This window comes from Somniosus microcephalus, chromosome 15 (genome assembly GCF_052327205.1).
Source record: "Somniosus microcephalus isolate GS21.2 chromosome 15, FLI_Smic_1.0, whole genome shotgun sequence".
Classification (NCBI taxonomy): domain Eukaryota; kingdom Metazoa; phylum Chordata; class Chondrichthyes; order Squaliformes; family Somniosidae; genus Somniosus; species Somniosus microcephalus.
The window spans coordinates 5,510,398-5,530,009 of NC_141001.1; the positions used below are offsets into that span (position 1 = coordinate 5,510,398).

The window sequence follows — 19,612 nt, forward strand, 5'->3', positions numbered from 1 at the left end:
ACTGTATCTAACCTATGCTGTACCTGACCTGGGATGGTTTGATGGGACACTGTAGATTGAGCATTACTCTGTATCTAAACCGTGCTGTACCTGCCCTGGGAGTGTTTGATGGGACAGTGAAGAGGGAGATTTAATCTGTATGTAACCCGTGCTGTACCTTTCCTGGGATGGTTTGATGGGACAGTGTAGAGGGGGCTTTACTCTGTATCGAACCTGTTCTCTACCTGACATGAGAGTGTTTGATGGGACAATGTAGAGGGAGCGTTACTCTGTTTCTATCCATGCTGTACCTGTCCTGGGATGGTTTGATGGGACAGTGTAGAGGGAGCTTTACTCTGCATCTAACCCGTGCTGCACCTGTCCTGGGAGTGCTTGATGGGACAGTGTAGAGGGAGCTTTACTCTGTATCTAAACCGTGCTGTACCTATCCTCTGAGTGTTTGATGGGACAGTGTAGAGAGAGCTTTACCCTGTATCTAACCTGTGCTGTACCTGTCCTGTTAGTGGTTGATGCGACAGTGCAGAGGGAGCTTTACTCTACATTTAACCCGTGCTGTACCTGCCCTGGGATTGTTTGATGGGACAGTGTAGAGGGAGCTTTGTTCTTTATCTAACCCATGCTGTACCTGTCCTGGGATGGTTTGATGGGACAGTGTAGAGGGAGCTTTACTCTGTATCTAATCAGTGATTAACCTGTCCTGGGAGTGTTGGGTGGGACAGTGTAGAGGGAGCTTTACCCCAAAGCTAAGCCTTGCAGTACCTGTCCTGGGAGTGTTTGATGGGAGAGTGTAGAGAGAGCTTTGTTCTTTATCTAACCCATGCTGTACCTGTCCTGGGAGTGTTTGATGGGAGAGTGTAGAGGGAGCTTTACTCTGTATCTGACCCGAACTGTACCTGCCCTGGGATTGTTTGACGGGAGAGTGTAGAGGGAGCTTTACCCTGTATCTAACCTATGCTGTACCTGTCCTGTTAGTGGTTGATGCGACAGTGTATAGGGAGCTTTACTCTACATTTAACCCGTGCTGTACCTGCCCTGGGATTGTTTGATGGAAAATGAAGAGGCAGTTTACTTTGTATATAGCCTGTGCTGTACCTGCCCTGGGAGTGTTAGATGGGAAAGTGTAGACGGAGCTTTACTCTGTATCTAACCCCTATTTTACCTGCCCTGGGAGTGTTTGATGGGAGAGTGTAGAGAGAGCTATGTTCTTTATCTAACCCATGCTGTACCTGTCCTGAGAGTGTTTGATGGGACAGTGTAGAGTGAGCTTTACTCTGTATCTAATCAGTGATGAGCCTGCCCTGGGAGAGTTTGATGGGAAAGTGTAGATGGGGCTTTACTCTGTATCTAACCCGTGCTGCACCTGCCCTGGGAGTGTTTGATGGGACAGTGTAGAGGGAGCTTTACTCTGTATCTAAACCGTGCTGTACCTGTCCTGGGATGGTTTGATGGGACAGTGTAGAGGGAGCTTTATTCTGTATCTAACCCATGCTGTACCTGCCCTGGGAGTGTTTGATGGGACAGTGTACAGGGAGCTTTGTGCTGTATCTATCCCATGCTGTACCTGTCCTGGGAGTGTTTGATGGGACAGTGTAGAGGGAGCTTTACTCTTTATCTAACCTGTGCTGTACCTGCCCTGGGAGTGTTTGATACGACAGTGTAGAGGGAGCTTTACTCTGTATCTAACCCGTGCTGCACCTACCCTGGGATGGTTTGTTGAGACAGTGTAGAGGGAGCTTTACTCTGTATCTAACCTGTGCAGTACCTGCCCTGGGAGTGTTTGACGGGACAGTGTAGAGGTAGGTTTACTCTGTATATAACGCGTGCTGTATCTGCCCTGGGATGGTTTGATGGGACAGTGTAGAGGAGGTTTACTCTATATTTAACCCGTGCTGTACCTGCCCTGGGAGTGTTTAATGGGAAAATGTAGATGGGGCTTTACTCTGTATCTAAACCGTGCTATACCTTCCCTGGGATGGTTTGATGAGACAGTGTAGAGGAGGTTTACTCTATATTTAACCCGTGCTGTACCTGCCCTGGGAGTGTTTAATGGGAAAGTGTACATGAGACTGTATTCTGTATCTAACCCGTGCTGCACCTGTCCCGGGAGTGTTTGATGGGACAGTGTAGAAGGAGCTTTACTCTGTATCTAAACCGTGCTGCACCTGCCCTGGGAGTGTTTGATGGGACAGTGTAGAGGGAGCTTTACTCTGTATCTAACCCGAGCTGTACCTCTCCTGGGAGTGTTTGATGGGACAGTGTGGAGGGAGCTTTACTCTATATCTAATCTGTGCTGTGCCTGTCCTGGGAGTGTTTGATGGGACAGTATAGAGGGAGCTTTACTCTGTATCTAACCCATGCTGCACCTACCCTGGGATGGTTAGATGAGACAGTGTAGAGGGAGGTTTACTCTGTACATAATCCGTGCTGTGTCTGCCCTGGGAGTGTTTAATGGGAAAGTTTAGATGGGGCTTTACTCTGTATCTATCCCGTGCTGCACCTGCCCTGGAAGTGTTTGATGGGACAGTGTAGAGGGAGCTTTACTCTGTATCTAATCAGTGATGAACCTGTCCTGGGAGTGTTGGATGAGACATTGTAAAGGGAGCTTTACTCTGTATCTAAACCGTGCTGTACCTGTCCTGGGAGTGGATGATGGGACGATGTAGATGCAGCTTTAATCTGTATCTAAAGCGTGCTGTACCTGCCCTGGGAGTGTTTGATGCGACAGTGTAGAGGGAGCTTTACTCTATATCTAACCCGTGCTGTACCTATCCTGGGATGGTGTGTTGGGACAGTGTAGAGGGAGCTTTACTCTGTATCTAACCAGTGCTGTACATGTCCTGGGAGTGTTTGATGGGACAGTATAGAAACATAGAAACAGAAGATAGGAGCAGGAGTAGGCCATTCAGCCCATCGAACCTGCTCCGCCATTCAATGCGATCATGGCTGATCATCCAAATTCAGTACCCGGTCCCTGCTTTCTCCCCATACCCCTTGATGCCTTTAGCCTTAAGAAATATATCCAACTCCTTCTTGAATATATTTAATGTATTGGCCTCTACTGCCTTCTGTGGCAGAGAATTCCACAGGTTCACCACTCTCTAGGTGAAGAAATTCCTCCTCATTTCTGTCCTAAATGTCCTACCCCTTATCCTTAGACTGTGACCCCTTGTACTGGACTCCCCGACCATCGGGAACATCGTTCCTGCATCTAGTCTGTCCAGTCCTGTCAGAATTTTATAATTTCAATGAGATCCCATCTCATTTTTCTAAACTCCAGCGAGTACAAGCCAAATCGACCCAATCTCTCCTCATACGTCATTCCTGCCATCCCAGGTATCAGCCTGGTGAATCTTTGCTGAACTCCTTCCATGGCAAGAACATCCTTCCTCAGATAAGGCGACCAAAACTGCACACAATATTCAAGATGTGGTCACACCAAGGCCCTGTATAACTGCAGCAAGACATCCTTGCTCCTGTACTCAAACCCTCTCGCTACAAAGGCCAACATGCCATTTGCCTTCTTAACCGCCTGCTGCACCTGCATGCTTACCTTCAGCGACTGGTGCACAAGGACACCCAGGTCTCGTTGCACTTCCCCTTCTCCCAATCTATTGCCATTCAGATAATAATCTGCCTTCCTGTTTTTGCCACCAAAGTGGATAACCTCACATTTATCCATGTTATATTGCATCTGCCATGCTTCTGCCCAATCAGCCAACCTGTCCAAATCATATTGGAGTTTCTCGGCATCCTCCTCACAGCACACACGCCCACCCAGCTTTGTGTCGTGTGCAAATTTGGAGATATTACATCTAGTTCCCTTGTCTAGATCATTAATATATATTGTGAATAGCTGGGGTCCAAGGACCGATCCCTGCGGTACCCCACTAGTCACTGCCTGCCACTCGGAAAAAGAACCGTTTATTCCAACTCTTTGCTTTCTGTCTGCCAACCAGTTCTCTATCCAAGTCAATACCTTGCCCCCAATCCCATGTGCCTTAACTTTACACGCTAATCTCTTATGCGGGACCTTATCGAAAGCCTTCTGAAAGTCCAAATACACCACATCCACTGGTTCTCCCTTATCTATTTTACCAGTTACATCCTCAAAAAATTCCAGTAGATTAGTCAAGCACGATTTACCTTTTGTAAATCCATGTTGACTTTGTCCGATCCTGTCATTGTTTTCCAAGTGCTCTGCTATTACATCTTTTACAATGGACTCTAGCATTTTGCCCACTACCGATTGTAATGATCAATAACATGTCATTCTATAGTGGACACTAGGTGGAGCCGTAGAGCTGTGTAGAGCTGTGTATAAGACTACACTACCCAGCTGTAGATATATTAAGACTACATTACCCATGAGGCACTAGGCTACCCACAAGGCAGCAGTCAAGATGGAAGCCTCTACAGATACTGTACCCAGTCCACATGTGCTCAATAAAAAGTCTAGCAAAAGCTAGCTGTGTTCATAATAAGAATGTCTAGTTATTAATGAACAGAAGATGGTACCAGGATGGTGAAGATCTGCTGAAAATTGTGAAAAGCGACATGGAGAATTTGAAGCCACCAGAGCGTTTGAAACTCACAGGAAAAATCGACTACAATTGGCAGACCTTTAAACAACATTTCGAACTCTACATTGCAGCCATCGGATTCGGTACGAAGCCAGACGCAAGGAAGATAGTGTTGCTGCTTACGGTTGCAGGCCCACAGGCGATAGAGGTATTTAATACATTTGTATTTAATCCAGAGGAGAACAGAGGAAAATTAGAAGATGTGCTAAAAAAATTTGATGCACATTGCTCTCCCAAAAAGAATGAGACCTATGAAAGATACATCTTCTGTTCTCGGACACAGCAACAAAATGAGACTTTTGATAGCTTTATAACTGATCTGAAACTGAAAACACAGACATGTAATTTCTCTGATCTGAAATCATCCTTGATTCGTGACCAGATTGTGTTTGGTATTCATGATAAAAAAGTCAGGGAACGTCTGTTGAGAGAAACCGAACTAAATTTGGAAAATGCAGTGAAAATATGCCAAGCCAGCGAGCTAGCTCGAAAGCACGCGAAGACTTTCAGTGAAATCAATAATGATGCAATTGTAATGAGTGATAATGCTGCTGTCAGTGCTGTGTCCTACAAGGGGAAGAAACGTGGGCAGAACAGAAATGAAAAGCAATCGGAGGATGAAATTTTTAATTGTAAACGCTGTGGTTACAAACACCAGTTAAGACAATGCCCAGCATTTGGAAAAATGTGCACAAAGTGTAATGGAAAGAATCACTTTGCCAAACAATGCTTTTCAAAAGTAAAAACAACGAAAGGGCAACAAGTTAATGTGATTGAGGACACTGATTTAAGTGAGACATTTTTTGTAGGAATGGTGTCATGTGACGATATCAAAAAAGATGCAGAAAATGTGCAGCCCTCAGAAATGGACAATGCTGAACATAAAGTCAATGCAGTAAAAGTGGACAAATGGATGATCCCACTGCAGGTAAATGGAGCATTAGTTACCTTGAAACTAGACACTGGGGCAAAAGCAAACTTAATCAGTATGAGTGACATTAACAATATGAAAGAAAAGCCCAAAATACAGAAAAAGTCAGTACTACTGAAGGACTATAATAGACAGAAAATAGATAGCTTAGGTGTACGCAGACTTAAAGTGACAGTCAAAGACAAAGTGCATCATCTCATGTTTTCTGTTGTGGCTGAAAGACTTGATTCGATACTAGGTGACAAAGCTTGTGAAGACTTAGAACTGGTTAAGAGAGTCTATCGTATAAACTGTGCCATAAGCAGACCAGATGACTCAGGTGATGAAGCAGAGAGCCCATCAAGGATGAAAAGGCCAAAGGGTATCCATGTCTTCAAAAAGCCTAGTTTCTCCAAGAAGAAAGAAAAAGAATTTAAGGTCAAAGAGAAGCCAAAGGAAGAAAAGCACAAAGAGGAAAAGCACAAGGAGAAAAAGTCCAAAGATATAACTGCAGCAGATGTTGTTAAGCAGTGGAAAGAGGAAAAGAAAAAGAAGAAGCCTGCACCAGAGCAGGAAGCAGTTCCGGTGGATGCTCCTTCTTCCCTCAGGCCAATCTTTGGTGTTCCATTAGCCGAGGCTGCTGAGAGGACTATGCTGTATGATGGGATCCAGCTGCCAGCAGTTTTTCGAGAGTGCTTTGACTACATTGAGAGTTATGGCATGAAGAGTGAAGGAAACACTGAAACCCTCTCCAAGCAAAGATCGCAAGGAGACCTCAATCTATACAAGAGCAGATCGATGACAATGCCGCAACTGCCAGAACAATCTCATGAAGACACATCAGACTTACCCATGTTGAGAAGATCCACACGTGAAGTAAAAAAGCCTGATAGACTCAATCTTTGAGTACAATGTAAAGCTTTGAAAATGTGTTGACTGTTTTGAAAATGTTTATGTTTATAGAGCACTAACAAAAGTGTTACTGATATTATCTTTATTGTTTTCTTGAAAGTTGATTGATATTGATTTTGTTAAACCTCAAAGAAAGGGGGATGTAATGATCAATAACATGTCATTTTATAGTGGACACTAGGTGGAGCCGTAGAGCTGTGTAGAGCTGTATATAAGACTACACTACCCAGCTGTAGATATATTAAGACTACATTACCCATGAGGCACTAGGCTACCCACAAGGCAGCAGTCAAGATGGAAGCCTCTACAGATACAGTACCTAGTCCACATGTGCTCAATAAAAGTATCTAGCAAAAGCTAGCTGTGTTCATAATAAGAATGTCTATTTATTAATGAACATAAGACCGATGTCAGGCTTACCGGTCTGTAATTCCCCATTTTCTCTCTACCACCTTTTTTGAATAGTGGGGTAACATTAGCTACCCTCCAATCCATGGGTACTGTTCCAGATTCCATCGAATGCTGGAAGATGATCAGCAATGCATCTACTATTTCTAGGGCCACTTCCTTAATTACCCTAGGATGTAGATTATCAGGCCCTGGGGATTTATCGGCCTTCCTCCGGTCAATTTCGCTAACACCATTTCCCTACAAATACTGATTTCTTTCAGTTCCTCCCTTTCATCAGACCTTATGTTCCCCGACATCTCTGGGAGGTTATTTTTGTCCTCCTTTGTGAAGACAGAACCAAAATATGTATTTAATTGGTCTGCCATTTCTTTGTTCCCCATTATAAATTCCCCTGATTCTGACTGCAAGGGACCTATGCTTGACATCATCAATCTTTTTCTCTTCCCATATCTATAAAAGCTTTTACAGTCAGTTTTTATGTTCCCTGCAAGCTTACTCTCATATTCTATTTTCCCTTTCTTAATTAATCCCTTTGTCCTCCTTTGTTGAATCCTAAACTGCTCCCAATCCTCAGGTTTACTGCTTTTTCTGGTCAATTTATATGTCATCTCCTTGGATCTTATGCTATCCCTAATTTCCCTTGTTAGCCATGGTTGAGTCACCTTTTTTGTTTTATTTTTATGCCAAACTGGGATGAACAAACTCTGTAGTTCATCCATGCGGTCTTTGAATGTTTGCCATTGCCTATCCACCGCCAACCCTTTGAGTGACATTCCCCAATCAATCCTACCCAACTCACTCCTCAGACCATCGTAGTTTCCTTTATTTAAATTTATGACCCTAGTCTCTGAGTCGACTACTTCATTCTCCATCTTAATGAAGAATTCGATCATATTATGATCGCTCCGACCCAAGGGGCCTCGTACAACAAGATTGCTAATTAATCCTTTCTCGTTACATAATACCCAGTTGAAGATGACCTGATCTCTGGTTGGTTCCTCAACATATTGGTCCAGGAAACCATCCCTTAAACACTCCAGGAATTCCTCCTCCACAGTATTGTTACTAATTTGGTTGGCCCAATCTATATGTAGATTAAAGTCACCCATGATGACTGCTGTGCCCTTATTGCACGCTTCTCTAATTTCCCTTTTAATGCCATTTCCAACCTCTGCATTACTGTTTGGAGGTCTATATACCACTCCCACTAACGTTTTCTGCCCCTTGGTATTTCTCAGTTCTACCCATACAGATTCCACATCATCAGAGCTAATATCCTTCATTATAATTGTGTTAATCCCTTCTTTAACCAGTAATGCTACCACATCTCCCTTTCCTTTTTGCCTATCTTTCCTGAATATTGAATACCCCTGGATGTTGAGTTCCCAGCCTTGGCCACCCTGGAGCCATGTTTCCATAATCCCAATCAAATCATATTCATTTACCTCTATTTGCGCAGCTAATTCATCCACCTCATTACGAATGCTCCTCACATTAAGACACAAAGCCTTCAGGCTTATTTTTTTAATGCTCTTAGACCTATTAGAATTATTATTTACTGTGGCCATGTTTGATTTAAACCGTTGATTTCTCTGACTGCCACTTTTGTTTTTCTCCTTATCTTTTGCTTTTATCCTTGTTTCTCTTTCCCTTTCCTCTGTCCTCCTGCTCAGGTTCCCAACCCACTGCCATTTTAGTTTAAACCCTCCCCCAGAGCACTAGCAAACACTCTCCCTAGGACATCGGTCCCGGCCCTGCCCAGGTGCAAACCGTCTGGTTTGAACTGGTCCCACCTCCCCCAGAACCGGTTCCAATGTCCCAGGAAATTGCACCATTCCTCTAGCCACGTATTCATCTGAAAGATCCTTCTATTTCTACTCTGATAGAGGGAGGTTTACTCTGTATCTAACCCATGCTGTACCTCTCCTCTGTGGTTGATGGGACAGTGTACAGGGAGCTTTACTCTGTATCTAAACCATGCTGCACCTGCCCTGGGAGTGTTTGATGGGACAGTGTAGTGGGAGCTTTACTCTGTATCTAACCCGTGCTGTACCTGTTCTGGGAGTGTTGGTGGAAAGTCTAGCGGGATCTTTACTCTGCATCTAACCCATGCTGTACCTGTCCTGGGAGTGTTTGATAGGAGAGTTTAGAGGGAGCTTTACCCTGTACCTAACCTGTGCTGTACCTGTCCTGAGACTGTTGGATAGGACAGTGTAGAGGGAGCTTTACCCCATATCTAACCGTGCTGTACATGTCCTGGGAGTGTTTGATTAGACAGTGTAGAGGGAGCTTTACTCTGTATCTAAACCGTGCTGTACCTGCCCTGGGAGTGTTTGATGGGACAGTGTAGAGGGATTTTTACTCTGTATCTAACACATGCTGTACCTGTCCTGGGAGTGGTTGATGGGACTGTGTAGATGGAGTTTTACTCTGTATCTAATGCGTGTTGTACCTGCCCTGGTAGTGTATGATGGGACAGTGTAGAGGGGGGTTTACCCCATATCTAACCCGTGCTGTACCTGTCCTGGGAGTGTTTGATGTGACAGTGTAGAGGGAGCTTCACTCTATATATAACCCGTGCTGTACTTGCCCTGGGAGTGTTTGATGGAATGTGTAGAGGGAGCTTTACTCTACATCTAACCCGTGGTTTATGTGCCCTGGGAGTGTTTGATGGGAGTGTGTATAGGGACATTTACTCTGTATCTAACACAAGCTGTACCTGCCCTGGGAGTGTTTGATGGGAGTGTGTAGAGGGACATTTACTCTGTACCTAACCCGTGCTGTACCTACCCTGGGATGGTTTGATGGGACAGTGTAGATGGGGCTTTACTCTGTATCTAACCCGTGCTGCACCTGTCCTGGGAGTGTTTGATGGGGCAGTGTAGAGGGAGCTTTACTCTGTATCTAAACCATGTTGTACCTCTCCTGGGAGTGTTTGATGGGACAGTGTAGAGGGAGCTTTACTCTATCTAACCTGTGCTGTACCTGCCCTGAGATTGTTTGATGGAACCGTGTAGAGGGAGCTTTACTCTATATCTAACCTGTGCTGTACCTGCCCTGGGAGTGTTTGATGGGATAGTGTAGAGGGAGCTTTACTCTCTATCTAACCCGTGGTGTACCTGCCCTGGGAGTGTTTGATGGGACAGTGTAGAGGGAGCTTTACTCTCTATCTAATCCGTGCTGTGCCTGCCCTGGGAGTGTTTGATGGGACAGTGTAGAGGGAGCTTTACTCTGTATCTAACCCGTGCTGTACCTGCCCTGGGAGTATTTGATGGGACAGTGTAGAGGGAGCTTTACTCTGTATCTAACCCGTGCTGTACCTGCCCTGGGAGTGTTTGATGGGACAGTGTAGAGGGAGATTTACTCTGTATCTAACACGTGCTGTACCTGCCCTGGGAGTGTTTGATGGGATAGTGTAGAGGGAGCTTTACTCTGTATCTAACCCGTGCTGCACCTGCCCTGGGAGTGTTTGATGGGATAGTGTAGAGGGAGCTTTACTCTGTATCTAACCCGTGCTGTACCTGTCCTGGGAGTGTTTGATTAGCCAGTGTAGACAGGATTCTTGTTTTTTTTTATCAGGAGCATAGGGTGCAATGGCAAGGAGGTTATTTTTAACCTTTTATAAATCACTGACTTGTCCTCCGCTGGGGAATTGTGTCCAATGCAGGGCCCCAGCCTTTAGGAAGGGTCTGAAGGCTTTGGAGGGGGGTCAGAAGAGATTTACTAGAACGTTACCAGGAATGAGTAATTACAGTTAAAGAGAGAGAGTGGAGAAGCTGGAGTTGTTCTCTTTACAGCAGAGAAGGTTAAGGGGAGTTTTGATAGATGAGTTCAAAATCACAAAGGGCTTTGATAGCGTAGAATGGGAGAAACTGTTTGCAGTGGCAGGAGGGTCGGTAACCAGAGTGCTCAGATTGAAGGTGATTGGCAGAAGAACCAGAGGGGAGATGAGGAGAATATTTTTATGCAGCGAGTTGTTGTGATCTGGAATGCACTGCCTGAAAGGGTGGGGGAAGCAGATTCAATAGGAACTTTCAAAATGGAATTGGATAAATAACAGAATCACAGAATCACAGAAACCCCACAGTGCAGATAGAGGCCATTTCGGCCCATCGAGCCTGCACCGACACATATCCCACCCGATCCCCGTAACCCCACGTATTTAGTCCCCCTAACACTAAGGGTCAATTTATCATAGCCAATCAACCTAACCCGCACATCTTTGGACTGTGGGAGGAAACCGGAGCACCCGGAGAAAACCCACGCAAACACGGGGAGAATGTGCAAACTCCACACAGACAGTCGCCCGAGGCCGGATTGAACCCGGGTCTCTGGCGCTGTGAGGCAACAGTGCTAACCACTATGCCACCGTGCTGAAGGGGAAATTTTGAAGGGATATGAGGAAAGAGCAGGAGAGTGGGATTAGTGGGACAGCTCTTTCAAAGTGCCGGCACAGACATGATGGGATGAAAACTGTATCATTCTCTGATTGTATGAAGTACAAAACAGTATGTTGGCTGTAAATTCATGTGACTTAGCTCGTACCCTCAGTGGGGGCTTTCTAGAAATATCTGGGCCTGAATTACAAGGAAGGAGAGTCAGGCTGCTGCTGTGGGGCCATCAGAACACGTACTCCATTCTGAGAACTGCTGAGGGTTTCCTGGCAAGGTGGAGGACAGTTAGTAGTGTGTGCAGCAGTGAAGCATGCAGTTATTCATAGCTCAAACAATGACCATTAATGGCTCGTACCCTCTTATCATGGGGGGGAGGGCAGAGAGCTGTGGAGATATGGCGGGGACAGAGGTGACCAGCTGCCTGGGGGAGGTGACTGCAGATGGTCAATTGACTGGGTCAAATCCCAACAGTCTCTGGGAGTTCCTGCCCTGCTCACAGTCAGCAGAGAGCTACAATCAGAATTCAATGGGTCTAAGAAACTTCCCAGGGGGCACTGCAGCTGCCCACAGCATCCAAATGCCTTCATTCCAAATATGGATTTAAACCATGAGACACACACAGATAGTTGGGGTGCGGAAGCTTTAATTCAGTAATTTACATGGGAATAAGTTACAGGCTGGAATCTAATCGAGGGGCTCGGGTGGATTATATATAGAATAAAAAATACCCAGGAGTGAGTTACAGGCTAGAATCTAATCGAGGGGCTCGGGTGGATTAGATTTAGAATAACAGATACCTGGGAGTGAGTTATAGGCTGGAATCTAATTGAGGGATTTATATACAGAATAGTAGATATCCAGAGTGAGTTACAGGCTGGAATGTAATCGAGGGGCTTGGGTGGATTATATATAGAATAACAGATACCTGGAAGTGATTTACAGGCTGGAATCTAATCGAGGGATTTATATATAGAATAGTAGATACCCAGGAGTGAGTTACAGGCTGGAATGTAATCGAGGGGATTGGGTGGATTATATATAGAATAATAGATATCTAGGAGTGAATTACAGGCTGAAATCTAATCGAGGGGTTCGGGCGGTTTATATATAGAATAACAGATACCCGGGAGTGAATTACAGGCTGAAATCTAATCGAGGGGTTCGGGCGGTTTATATATAGAATAACAGATACCCGGGAGTGAGTTACAGGCTGAAATCTAATCGAGGGGTTCGGGCGGTTTATATATAGAATAACAGATACCCGGGAGTGAGTTACAGGCTGGAATCTAATCGAGGGGTTCGGGTGGTTTATATATGAACATAAGAACATAAATAGGCCATATGGCCCCTCGAGCCTGCTCCGCCATTCAATAAGATCATGGCTGATCTGATCCTAACCGCCAATCTACTATCACTGAACCATCTCCTGAATCTAACAGAATTAGACACACAAAATAGGAGCAGGATCAGGCTACATGGCCCCTGGGCCTGCTCCGCTACCCACAGGGCCATGACCGATCCGAACCTAGACTCATGTCCAAATTCCTGCCCATTCCCCATAACCCTTTATTCCCTTTACTTCTAGGAAACTGTCTATTTCTGTTTTAAATTTATGTAATGATGTAGCTTCTACAGCTTTTTGGGGCAGCATAGTCCATGGACCTACCACCCTCTGAGTGAAGTAGTTCCTCCTCATCTCAGTTTTGAAAGAGCAGCCCCTTACTCTAAGACTATGCCCCCTAGTTCTAGTTTCGCCCATCATCGGGAACATCCTCCCCGCATCCACCCGATCCAACCCCTTCACAATCTTATATGTTTCAATAAGATCGCCTCTCATTCTTCTGAACTCCAATGAGTAGAGTCCCAATCTACTCAACCTCTCCTCATATGTCCATCCCCTCATCCCCGGGATTAACCGAGTGAACCTTCTTTGTACTGACTCGAGAGCAAGTATGTCTTTTCTTAAGTGTGGACACCAAAACTGTATGCAGTATTCCAGGTGCGGTCTCACCAATACCTTGTACAACTGAAGCAATACCTCCCTATTTTTATATTCTATCCCCCTAGCAATGAAAGCCAACATTCCATTGGCCTTCTTAATCATTTGCTGCACCTGCATACTAACCTTTTGAGTTTCGTGCACCAGGACCCCCAGATCCCTTTGTACTTCAGTACTTTCCAGTTTCTTGCCATTAAGATAATAACTTGCTCTATGATTTTTCCTGCCAAAGTGCATAACCTCACACTTTCCAGTATTGTATTCCATCTGCCAAATCTCTGCCCACTTACTTAGCCTGTCTATGTCCCCTTGCAGGTTTTTTATGTCCTCCTCACTCACTACTTTCCCTCCCATCTTAGTATCATCTGCAAACTTTGATATGTTACACTCGGTCCCCTCCTCCAAATCGTTAATATAGATTGTAAAGAGTTGGGGACCCAGCACTGACCCCTGTGGAACACCACTAGTTACTGATTGCCATTCCGAGAATGAACCATTTATCCCAACTCTCTGCTTTCTGTTAGATAGCCAATCCTCTATCCATGCCAGAATATTACCCCCAATCCCGTGATTTTTTATCTTAAGCAATAATCTTTTGTGTGGCACCTTGTCAAATGCCTTTTGGAAGTCTAAATACACTACGTCCACTGGTTCCCCTTTATCCACCCTATATGTTACTTCCTCAAAGAACTCCAGCAAATTTGTCAAACATGACTTCCCCTTCATAAAACCATGCTGACTTTGTCCTATTAAATTATGATTATCCAAATGTCCTGTTACTGTCTCCTTAATAATGGACTCCAATATTTTACCTACCACAGATGTTAGGCTAACTGGTCTATAGTTTCCAGCCTTCTGTCTACTGCCCTTTTTAAATAAGGGCGTTACATTAGCAGTTTTCCAGTCTGCCGGGACCTTTGCTGATTCCAGGGAGTTTTGGAAAATTATTACCAATGCATCCACAATCCCTACCACCACTTCCCTCAAGACCCTAGGATGTAAGCCATCAGGTCCAGGTGATTTATCTGCCTTGAGTCCCATTATTTTACCGAGTACCACTTCCTTAGTGATTTTGATTGTGTTTAGCTCCTCCCCCCCTATAGCCCCCTGTTTGTCCAGTGTTGGGATATTCTTATTGTCTTCTACTGTAAAGACTGATACAAAATACTCATTCAGTGTTTTTGCCATCTCCATATTTCCCACCATTAATTTCCCGGTCTCATCCTCTAAGGGACCAACATTTACTTTAGCCACCCTTTTTCTTTTTATATAACTATAAAAACTCTTACTATCTGTTTTTATATTTTTTGCTAATTTACTTTCATAATCTATCTTTTTGTTACTTTTTGCTGTCTTTTAAAGTTTTCCCAATCCTCTATCCTCCCACTAGATTTGGCTACCTTATATGCCCTTGTTTTTAGTCGAATACTATCCTTAATTTCTTTACTTAGCCACGGATGGCTGTCTTTTCTTTTACACCCTTTTCTTCTCAGTGGAATATATTTTTTTTGGAAGTTGTAAAATAACTGGGCGATTGGGCGGATAAATGGCAGATGCACTATAATGTGGACAAGTGCGAAGTTATCCACCTTGGGTGCAGGAACGGGAGGGCAAATTATTATTTAAATGGCAATAGATTGGGAGAGGGGGAAGTACAGAGAGACCTGGGTGTTCTTGTACACCAGTCACTGAAGGCGAGCATGCAGGTGCAACAGGCGGTCAAGAAGGCAAACGGTATGCTGGCCTTCATAGCAAAAGGGTTAGAATACAGGAACAGGGATACCTTGCTGCAGCTGTACAGGGCACTGGTGAGACCACACCTCGAGTACTGTGTACAGTTTTGGTCGCCTCATCTGAGGAAGGATGTTCTTGCCATGGAGGGGGTGCAGCGGCGATTCACCAGGCTGATACCAGGAATGGCGGGAATGACCTATGAGGAGAGACTATGTAGTTTAGGGATGTACACACTGGAGTTTAGAAGATTGAGAGGGGACCTCATAGAAGTGTATAAAATTCTGACAGGTCTAGACAGACTGGATGCAGAAGGAATGTTTCCCTTGGCGGGTGAGAACAGAACTAGAGGACATAATTTAAGGATAAGGGCTAAACCATTTAGGACAGAGATGAGGGGGAATTTCTTCACTCAGAGAGTGGTGAACCTGTGGAACTCATTGCCACAGAGGGCAGTGTACGCCAGCTCATTAAATATATTTAAGAGGGAATTAGATATATTTCTACGGGCAAAAGGGGTTAAGGGTTACGGAGAGAAGGCGGGGACGGGATACTGAATTAAAGGATCAGCCATGATCTCATCGAATGGCGGAGCAGGCACGAAGGGCCGAATGGCCTACTCCTGCTCCTATCTTCTATGTATCTATGTATGTAACTCCTTAAATGTACACCACTGATCATGTATCGTCTTACCCTTTAATCTATTTTCCCAATCCACTCTACTCAATTCCGCTCTCATACCTTCATAGTCTCCTTTATTCAAGCTTAGCACGCTTGTTTGAGATCCAACCTTCTCACCCTCTAATTGAATATGGAATTCAACCATGTTATGGTCACTCATTCCAAGGGGATCCTTTACTAGGACATTTTTAATTAATCCTGTCTCGTTACACAGGACCAGATCTAAGGTTGCTTGCCCCCTGGTCGGTTCAGTTACATACTGCTCAAGAAACCCATCCCTAATACACTCAATGAACTCATCCTCAAGGCAGCCCTGCCCAATTTGATTTGTCCAATTAATATGATCGTTAAAATCCCCCATAATTATAGATTAATATAGATTGTATATAGCTGAGGCCCCAACACTGATCCTTGCAGCACCCCACTATATATAGAATAACAGATACCCAGGAGTGAGGTACAGGCTGGAATCTAATCGAGGGGTTCGGGGGATTTATATATAGAATAACAGATACCCGGGAGTGAGTTACAGGCTGGAATCTAATCAAGGTGTTCAGGTGGTTTATATATAGAATAACAGATACCTGGGAGTGAGTTACAGGCTGGAATCTAATCGAGGGGTTCGGGTGGTTTATATATAGAATAACAGATACCCGGGAGTGAGTTACAGGCTGGAATCTAATCAAGTTGTTCAGGTGGTTTATATATAGAATAACAGATACCCGGGAGTGAGTTACTGGCTGGAATCTAATCGAGGGGTTCGGGTGGTTTATATATAGAATAACAAATACCCAGAACTGAGTTACAGGCTGGAATCTAATCGAGGGGTTCGGGTTTTTTTATATATAATAACAGATACCCGAGAGTGAGTTACAGGCTAGAATCTAATCGAGGAGTTTGGAGGTTTTATATATAGAATAACAGACACCTGGGAGTGAGTTACAGGCTGGAATCTAATCGAGGGGTTTGGGTGGTTTATATATAGAATAACAGATACCCGGGAGTGAGTTACAGGCTGGAATCTAATCGAGGGGTTTGGGTGGTTTATATATAAAATAACAGATTCCCGGAAGTGAGTTACAGGCTGGAATCTAATCGAGGGGTTCGGGGAGTTATATGTAGAATAACAGATACCTGGGAGTGAGTTACAGGCTGGAATCTAATCAAGGGGTTCGAGTAGTTTATATTTGTGGCACCACATAATAGATTTGTTAGCAAAATTGATGACCGTGGGATTAAAAGACAGCATGGATACAAAATTGGCTAAGGGACAGAAAGCAGAGAGTAGTGGTGAACGGTTGTTTTTCGGACTGGAGGGAAGTGTACAATGGTGTTCCCCAGGGTCGGTATTAGGACCACTGCTCTTTTGATATATATTAATGACCTGGACTTGGGTATACAGGGTATAATTTCAAAGTTTGCAGATGACATAGTAACAGGCTTCAGGAGGACAGACAGACTGGTGAAATGGGCAGACACATGGCAGATGGAAGTTAATGCAGAGAAGTGTGAAGTGATACATTTTAGTAGGAAGAATGAGGAGAGGCAATATAAACTAAAGGGTACGATCCTAAAGCAGGTGCAGGAACAGAGAGACGGAGTGAATGTACACAAATCTTTGAAGGTGGCAGGACATGTTGAGAAGGCTGTTAAAAAACATATGAGCTTCATTAACAGAGGAATAGATTACAAAAGCAAGGAAGTTATGCAACACTTTATAAACACTGGTTAGGCCTTAGCTGGAGGATTGTGTTCAGTTCTGGGCACCACACTTTAGGAAGGATGTCAAGGCCTTGGAGAGGGTGCAGAGGAGATTTACTGGAATGGTCCCAGGGATGAGGGACTTCAGTTATGTGGAGAAACTGGAAAAGCTGGGGTTGTTCTCCTTAGAGCAGAGAAGGTTAACAGGAGATTGGATAGAGGTGTTCAAAATCATGAGGGGTTCAGATACAGTAAGTAAAGGGAAACTGATTGCAGTGGCAGAAGAGTCGGTCACACAGATTTAAGGTGAGCGCCCCCGTGCACTAAAAAGCTTGTACACTGGGCTAACCCCTCTGATCTGTGCTCGTGGGGTTGAACAGTTTAAACTCCTCCTTCAGTATCACACAGAACACTGGCAAGCTTTAACTGTTTTATATCTTTGCAGAAAAAGGTGAAGATAGTCCAGCACCTCCGAATGAAGCAGTGCAAGGGGCTGCGGCAGAACCAGAGACAGGTAAGGACGGACAGGCTTAGGGGAGAATGGGGAGGGGAAGGGAGTGAAGTGTAATGCTCAGCAAAGGGGATAGGGAAATGGAAAGGTTAGGGATGGGATGGGGATGGGCAGGGGAAGGGATGAGGATAAAAGGGTAGTAAGAGGAGGGGTGCGGCCGATTAGGGATCAAAAAGGAGACCTATGCATGGAGGCAGAGGGTATGGCTGAGGTATTAAATGAGTACTTTGCATCTGTCTTCACTCAGGAAGAGGATGCTGCCAGAGACACTGTGAAGGAGGGGGGGGAGAAGGTAGTAGAGATACTTGATAGGATAAAAATTGATAAAGAGGTATTAGAAAGGCTGGTTGTACTTAAAGTAGATAAATCACCAGGAGCTGGGATGCTGAGGGAATTGAGAGCAGAAATCACGGAGGTATTGGCCATAATATTCCAATCCTCCATAGATATGGAGGTGGTGCCAGAGGACTGGAGAATTGCAAATGTTACACAATTGTTCAAAAAAGGGTGTAAAGATAAACCCAGCAACTACAGACCAGTCAGTTTAACCTCGGTAGTGGGGAAGCTTTTAGAAACAGTAATCAGGGACAAAATCAACAGTCTCTTGGATAGGAGTGGATTAATTAAGGAAAGTCAGCACGGGTTTGTTAAAGGCAAATCGTGTTTAACCAACATGATTGAGTTCTTTAATGTGGTAACAGAGAGGGTTGATGAGGGTAATGCAGTTGATGTGGTGTACATGGATTTCCAAAAGGCGTTCGACAAAGTGCCACATAATAGGCTTGCCAGCAAAGTTGAAGCCCGTGGAATAAAAGGGACAGTGGCAGCATGGATACGGAATTGGCTAAGTGACAGGAAACAGAGAGTAGTGGTGAACGGTTGTTTTTCGGACTGGAGGAAGGTATACAGTGGGGTTACCCAGGAGTCGGTTCTAGGACCACTGCTTTTCTTGATATATAAATTACTTGGACATGGGTGTACAGGGCACAATTTCAAAACCTGCAGGTGACACAAAACTTGTAAATATAGTGAACAGTGAGGAAGATAGTGATAGACTTCAGGAAGACAGAGACAGGCTGGTGGAATGGGCAGACACGTGGTAGATGAAATTTAATGCAGAAAAGTGTGAAGTGATACATTTTGGTAGAAAGAATGAGGAGAGGACATATAAACTAAATGGCACAATCCTACAGTGGGTGCACGAACAGAGAGACCTGGGGGTATATGTTGAAGGTGGCAGGGCAGGTTGAGAAAGCGGTTAAAAAGGCTTACAGGATCCTGGGTTTCATAAATAGAGGTGTAGAGTACAAAAGTGTGGAAATTATGATAAACACTGGTTCGGCCCTAACTGGAGTATTGTGTCCAATTCTGGGCACCACACTTTAGGAAGGATGTGAAGCCTTAGAGAAGGTGCAGAAAAGATGTACGAGAATGATTCCAGGAATGAGGGACTTCAGTTACGTGGATAGACTGGAGAAGCTGGGGTTGTTCTCCTTGGAGCAGAGAAGAGTGAGAGGAGATTTGATAGAGGTTGAAAATCATGAGGGGTCTGGACAGAGTAGATAGAGAGAAACTGTTCCCATTGGTGGAAGGGTTGAGAACCAGAGGACACAGATTTAAGGTGATTGGCAAAAGAACCAAAGGCGACATGAGGGAAAACTTTCTACGCAGCGAGTGGTGAGGATCTGGAATGCACTGTCTGAGAGGGTGGTGGAGGCAGACTCAATCGTGGCTTTCAAAAGGGAGTTGGATAAGTACCTGAAGGAAAAATAATTTGCAGGG

The 19,612-nt window shown here is 44.6% G+C and overlaps 2 protein-coding genes across 2 annotated transcripts in view; one reads left to right on the forward strand and one right to left on the reverse strand.

The window, feature by feature from the left end:
• Positions 1 to 17,868, forward strand: part of LOC147106513 (myosin-binding protein C, cardiac-type-like) — a 54,001-nt gene extending 36,133 nt beyond the window's left edge. The window contains exon 3 of the mRNA XM_086007472.1: positions 17,765 to 17,868. Within this exon, the coding sequence (XP_085863598.1) occupies positions 17,765 to 17,853 (89 nt within the window). The 3' untranslated portion in view covers positions 17,854 to 17,868. The remainder of the gene's footprint in view (positions 1 to 17,764) is intronic.
• Positions 17,869 to 18,069: 201 nt separating this feature from the next.
• Positions 18,070 to 19,612, reverse strand: part of LOC147106514 (transcription factor PU.1-like) — a 75,776-nt gene continuing 74,233 nt past the window's right edge. The window contains exon 4 of the mRNA XM_086008461.1: positions 18,070 to 18,099. Within this exon, the coding sequence (XP_085864587.1) occupies positions 18,070 to 18,099 (30 nt within the window). The remainder of the gene's footprint in view (positions 18,100 to 19,612) is intronic.